Consider the following 7,003-nt stretch of genomic DNA (forward strand, 5'->3'; position numbering starts at 1 on the left):
AGTGTGTTGGTGAAATCAAATCATCCTCAAAGGTTTTTTGTCAAGTGGAAACATAAACATTAACTTAGGGGAGGAGGGGACAGGGTGGCGATAGAACAAAGGTTAATTCACCTAATCGAAAACGTTATGCTCTACAAGAAAAGTAACCACACCTTTTTTGATAAAGGGTATAGATTTCGCGTCAAATGTCAAAAAATTAAAAAAAGCTAACTTTTGTGGTGGCTTACCCTCCTCTGCAAGAGCGAGGTGTTTTGGTCCAATAGGCAATCGTGCAAAATGGTTTGCTTTAATCATCAAACGCCCTATAATTTCATGTAAAAACATTTCCCAAAAAAAGTCCTAAATCGGAGTTGTTGAGGGTTACGAAATATCAATAAAATAGAAAATATACAGCCTTTATGTAATTTTGATAGTACGTATAGTGTTCCATTCTAAAATTCTTTTAGAGTGGGTAGTTACACTCTCGAAAAAAATGGGTCTGCACTGCTTTCAATTTAAAAGACAAAACAGTTTTTGTTAGTATTTCAAAAATTCTGAATTGAGCGCCTAAGAGTTAAACTTGTTTCTTTTTCATTTTCAGTACCTTCTGAAGTCTGAGTACCTTTCATCTGCATGTTAGTTTTCCGTAGGTAGGTCAGGGCCATAGCCAGGGGGGTGCCAAAGGGTGCCTGGCACCCTCTGGATATTAAGTGTCATCCTATGACCGATCACGATCAGAATCGTAAAATAAAAATGTACAATAGTGCTATTTTTGTACATTGTAAATTAATTATCATATCACAAATATACAATATTATTGTTGTTCATAATTATTACAATAAAATTGAATGAAAATGATTATTCTTGATAATTATAATACCTACGTACTACATTTTATAGTATGAGTACAATAATGGTAGGCAACGTATGGAATAATTAGCCTAAGAATAAAGTTATTCCTTTCTTATATTTTTAAAGTTATTTTTACCGCATTTTTTAAGAATAAAAAAAAATGTGCTATTGTTTGCGTTTTTTCCGTCCGTCCGCCTGTCTGTCTGTCCGTCCGTCCGTTAGCACGATATCTCATAAACGAATGGACCGATTACGATGAAATTTTGCAGGTGGATTCTTTATCAGCCCTTTTGACATATTCGTTAGTTATGAACCGAATTGCATGAAATTCAATATGTGCATAGCTTTAACCATATAAAACGCAATTCCAAAAGTTGAGCCTAATCGATCACCATTCATAGTGCCCTTTGTGCATCTCGACTATTTATAAACCGAATTGCAAACTTTCTTATTTATGAAGGTATTTAAATGAAATTTGATACCTAGCCACTTGGACTCAAAGAAAATCTAATGCCAGTTTCAAAATTTTGTTTTGCGCATATTTTTTGATTTTTTGACAAACAAGTTTCTCGAGACTTTATTTTTGTAAACAATAAGTGCACCCTCCAACATTTCGTTTGCACCCTTACAATTTTCGTTCTAGCTACGGCCCTGAAGTAGGTATATTTTTAATGAATTTAATATAATCGTGAAAATGGTATTTCAGTCGGGCCACAGTTTTCGATGATAATATATACTTTTTAGTACCTGTAGCAATTATACGAGTACATTCGCCCAGTATTTTAAAATAGTTCCCTTTTCGTTTAATTAATTTCTTCGTGTTAACATTTACTTAAAGGCAGTATTATCTTTGCTTAAAGCAAGCTAGATTGATTAAAATTGTTTGGTTACTGAATACAGAAAGGATCTTAAATTTTTCTGGGTACATTACTAGCACGTATGGGTAGTAAGTGCCGTTTTGCACATTTTTTTTTGTATTTACTAAGGGAATGTGTGAAAAAATTCTAAAACCAGTAGATAACGTCTTTTTGTTTTAAGACCGTTATAAATCTGCAAAATTTAAATGCGAGTTTCATATAAAAATTGGACGTACAATTCGGTTGTTCCATCCGGAAGATGATCGGGAACCTTTGAAAGGGCCTTCTCACGACAGTCTACAATTCCATCGGCGCACCGACATGGATGCGGGCACTGAGGTTCGCTGATACATTCTCCGCTGATTGCCTTCTCGACCAAACCTAATATAAAAAAACCTTATTAAGTGACAGGCTCACCCTAGGTCTTACCAGAGCATTTAAATTCTTGGTCCTGTAAATCGGCGATATTCTGTCCCTTTAAGTGATTGGGCGAATTGCATCTCGTGTACTGCGCCAAACGTGGCGAATGCCTTAAGTATCTCGCCAACCATGACAACTGGCAGTCGCAGTGGAATAAATTGTCGTTGAGTCTTAACGTACGCAATCGAAACATGTTGCTGAACATATCTTTGCCAATCCATGTTAAATTGTTATTATTTAATGTCCTAAAATGACCCGTTAACGAAAATGAATAATAAAATTAGTACCCTCACAATATTTCCAAATCCTTAAAGCTCCTCAAAGCCAAATCGTCAATGCACGTCAGATGATTATTATCGAGTTGCCTACAATGCATAAATGTAAATCACGCCGGTTTCAAAGTAAGAATACGTACAGGTTTTTGATTGCCGTGATGCCCCTGAGTGTTTTTCGTCCAATTACCGTAATCGAGTTGTGGCTAAGATCCCTGAAAAAAAAGTACTGTTTAATTATCATTTCATCTCTTTGTGCCTATGTACATAATAAAAAGCACAAAGGTTAGATATACGCAATTACGCAACCATGGAATCCATTCAATATTGTAATCACTGCAAATAATGATGAGTAAAACGCGTCAAAATTCGATTTATCTATAAACTTTCGATTTGTTCGGCCCATAATTATAATTTTTCAGTCTTCAGTTGTACTCCGGTATTTTACCTTACGCACTAGGAAAACTGCAGGAAAACCTAATTCGGAGTAGCCGGTAGAATGCTCGAAACTGGTCTAAGGAAATTCCCATCTCTGTCACAGATGAAAAGTTCTTACCTCAGTTCAGGTTCGAAATCTTGCTTTTTTGAAAAAAAAAGTTTGATGCCTTTGAGGCGCTCCACATTTTTTTTTAAATCCAGCACGTTATTTTCAGTTTCCGTATGCCTAATAACACATCCAAAATTTGAATCGAATCCGTCGAGCCGATACCTCGGAAAATTGCCAACATAAATATGTACTATACAGACGGAAATAGTTTACGTAAAAGTCAGGAAAATGATACATTACTGCCGAGGAAATATCGAAGTGCGAAGCCCCTCTGGGGCCGAGTACTTTAATTTCTGAGTCAGGTAATGTCATTTTACTCCAAATATTCAATTAAATTCATCTTGTTTTTAGTAATATACCTACATATATTCACAGTTTATGAATATACAGGGTGACACTTTTAAAACTTTCAATGGGCGATATCGTTTTTTATATTAGTAATTAGTATCACAAAATGGCCAAAACCGTTTCGGTAGAATCGAGGGGGAAGCAAAATGGTCGTATAAAGAAGGAACCAACTTCAACCTCGTACCCCCCGCCACCCCCATGCCTAAATTTTGAATTGTGACGTATCACTTGTGATACATCATTGGAAAGCTCTTAAAAAATGCTTTTCAGAAATACCATACACTGGTGCATTTAAACTGCCCATTCACAATTTATGTAATAAAAATGAGTAATTTGAGTATTTGATGAATTTGTCAGTGTTTGAAATAAAAAAAAATTTCTTAGATCTAGTGATGCTTTGGAAAAACAATGACAGCAATTTTTAGTAAATAATAATTTTCTATTGCTTTATTTGTTGATCGGTTATTATTATTTTAGTCTCGTTTTTAGTATTTCTTGGCAAGAAAATTACAAATTTTGAATTTAACTAAAGATTTCATAATGGTGTACACGTTAGCCGAAAGAGTTGAAATTATTTTCATCTATGGTTCTGAAGCGCGATCTGCATTTAGAACAGCAGCTGTTTTTAATGCCCGACACCCAGAACGACGTGTCAGTCACACTTATGTTGCAATGTTAGTGACTAAATTTGAAGAAACTGGGTCAGTGGAAAATAAGAAAAGAGACGGACCAAGAATAATGGATGAAGCTACTCAGATTGAAGTTTTAGGTCATTTTGGTGCAAACCCAACATCATCTATTCGAAAAGCAGCGACTATGACCGGACTTTCGCGAGAAACTGTACGACGAACTCTTAAGGTGCACAAATTTTACCCTTATAAGATGCAGATTGTACAGGAACTAACCGAAGACGACTCCGATCGAAGAATCCAATTTTGTGAAATAATGACCGAGAATATTCAAAATAATCCGGAACTGGTGAAAAACATTTGTTTTAGTGATGAATGTACATTCTTTTTAAATGGAAATGTGAACGAACATAACTGCCGGTATTGGGACGATAAAAATCCTCATCTTTTTCGCGAGGGGCATACTCAACGGCCCCAAAAAAATTAACGTCTGGGCAGGTATCTTAGGTGATAGCATTATTGGTCCTCTGTTTATCGAAGGAAATTTAACTGGAGATACTTACCTAAACATGCTACAAAATACCGTCGAGCCTCTCATCACTCATGAAATAGAGAATCAAATAAATCCAATTGACGGAAGCATGAATTTGATTGAAGATTTCATACATTTTCAACAAGATGGGGCTCCTCCTCATTACTCTATGGCTGTTCGTGAATTTTTAGATGAGAAATTTCCAGGACAGTGGATAGGACGAAGAGGTCCTATAGAATGGCCAGCACGATCTCCAGATCTGACACCATTGGATTTCTTTCTTTGGGGTCATTTAAAATCGGTTGTGTACAAAACTGAACCAGCTTCCATAAATGATCTTCGCTACCGGATAGTCAGGGAGTGCCGTTCACTTTCCAGGGAAGTGTTTAAAAATGTTAGAAATGAATTTGAAAACCGTTTGTGGTATTGTTTAGAACAAAACGGTGAACATTTTATTAAATAAAAGTTGTTTATTTGCGGAGTTCAAATTTTAGTGTAATAAATTGTGAATGGGCAGTTTAAATGTACCAGTGTATGGTATTTCTGAAAAGCATTTTTTAAGAGCTTTCCAATGATGTATCACAAGTGATACGTCACAATTCAAAATTTAGGCATGGGGTGGCGGGGGGTACGAGGTTGAAGTTGGTTCCTTCTTTATACGACCATTTTGCTTCCCCCTCGATTCTACCGAAACGGTTTTGGCCATTTTGTGATACCTCTAATATAAAAAGCGATATCGCCCATTGAAAGTTTTAAAAGTGTCACCCTGTATTAGTATCTATAGAGTAAGTAAAATGGGCAAAATTGCCCACTTGATTTCTGCATCCATTAAAAAACCATTTTGTAGGTTTTTACAAGAGCTACAAAGCTATTTACAGGAAATGCCTTTCAGTGGGGTGAGCTTAAAGGGCTAAAACAAGGTAGTGCTCGCATATAAATACACGTTTTAAACGTCTATATCTCACCGTATAGAAAATTCCCGGGGAGGAAAATGTTTGGAATTAAAAAACTACAATTGGATGCTGTAGCATTTTTTACGGATCTCCAGTTGTTTTGTAGTTATTTTGAAGCGAAGGGCGTTTTTCAAAAAATTGCAGAAATTCGTTATTCACTTTTAGCTTCAATTATTATAAAATTAAGTCTTCTAAATTGGTCACACTTCTAGAATAATACTTTATTAAAGAAAACTAGAAAAGGGTGAGGACTAATTTTAATTAGGGTGGAAATTAGGGGGTTGCTTGCGGTGATTTATTCGCTGAAAAAAGTACGGATCTACCTTATTTTCATTGTAGCTCACTTAATTTATATGGTGAGAGCACATAGTTTTTATTTTGCTTGTGTGATTGAGGATCTATTCACGGCTCCTTCTTCCTATTAAGTTTTTATGTGTTGGAACAGATGCTAGAACAGTTTGATGTTATCACCATAAGTGAACTTGCTCCTATTGACATTTTAATTTCTGCGCTACAGTATTTAAAAGATCATAGCGTATTTGTGCTTATGAGGTCAATTAACGTTATTATTAAAGTTTGTTTTTTTAAAAAAAGAAGAAAGGTTTCTTTAAATATTTTAAAAAATGTTCTACACATTTTTCTTTAAAAATGAATAGTTTACCTTTATTTGACTGTAAAACTCTCTAATTTAACGTTTGGCCAAGTCACAACTCGGCTCGTATTAGTTATGCAGCAGTCGTTAAAAATCCACTTTATTTGTTTTTTTAAAAGTTACGATTTGGTTCTCCACAGATTTTTTATAAAATGCATACTTTTCCGAGTTTTTCGCGAATAACCAATTAAAAACATTGGCCTTTTCCGAGGTCTTTTCTATGAAAAATTCATACTTTCGGTCGCGAATAACTGGAGTAAGATTAACTTTCCAAAAAAATGGATAGAACACTATTTGCTTAGAATTAATTAATTCTATTCCTGTGTTAAAATTACAATAAACATTGCCACCCCCGCGATGGGGTGTCAAAACTGTCCAAATTTCAAGATAATAGATTCATTTTGAAAAAAATGCCAGGGCAAAAGCTTCATTTCCTGGACTATAAAAGAAGGGGAAGGAGTGGAAATATAACATTCAATCTTACTTGACTTCCGGGCCAAACGTGTTAATTCGACGGATCTCAATCAAGCCCATTGGAAACTCCTTGCGAGGCTTTCTTTCGGCTAGCCAATATTTATGAACAGAGGGGGCAGGTCCGGGGAACACCATTCAAGAAAAATTGCCAGCTCGAGGGGAACGATTCTCATTCCAGACCCCGTCCATCCTTTAAATCGCATCAGCCGCAGGTACACCAAGGAGGGGCAAAAGCTTTTATTTTGACTCAAAAACCAATCATGCTATTTTAAATAAAAATTATCGTCACTAGTTAATAGAACAAATTCAATAAATATTTTACGCCCCCACATACAACAAACCGAAATCTCCGATCCGTTACACAAACTAAAAACCGAATCGTAATTGAATTCAAAATTGCAGTTTGGCAAGTTAAATGTAAAATATTACCTAGTAGAAAAGTTCCACTCGACATCTACAAGATACTCCAAAATATATCAACACCCTGT

At 35.5% G+C, this 7,003-nt stretch overlaps 1 protein-coding gene across 1 annotated transcript; it reads right to left on the reverse strand.

The window, feature by feature from the left end:
- Positions 1-1,835: 1,835 nt before the first annotated feature.
- LOC116163897 (protein slit-like) lies at positions 1,836-6,650 on the reverse strand. Its single transcript, XM_031478027.1, has 6 exons — positions 6,526-6,650; positions 2,524-2,595; positions 2,402-2,473; positions 2,118-2,353; positions 1,925-2,069; positions 1,836-1,881 (listed from the first exon to the last, which is right to left on the reverse strand). Exons 1-6 carry the CDS (start codon positions 6,648-6,650, stop codon positions 1,836-1,838), a joined length of 696 nt encoding a protein of 231 aa, XP_031333887.1.
- Positions 6,651-7,003: the final 353 nt, after the last annotated feature.

The sequence above is a fragment of the Photinus pyralis genome, unplaced genomic scaffold (assembly GCF_008802855.1).
Source record: "Photinus pyralis isolate 1611_PpyrPB1 unplaced genomic scaffold, Ppyr1.3 Ppyr1.4_LG2, whole genome shotgun sequence".
Classification (NCBI taxonomy): Eukaryota; Metazoa; Arthropoda; class Insecta; order Coleoptera; family Lampyridae; genus Photinus; species Photinus pyralis.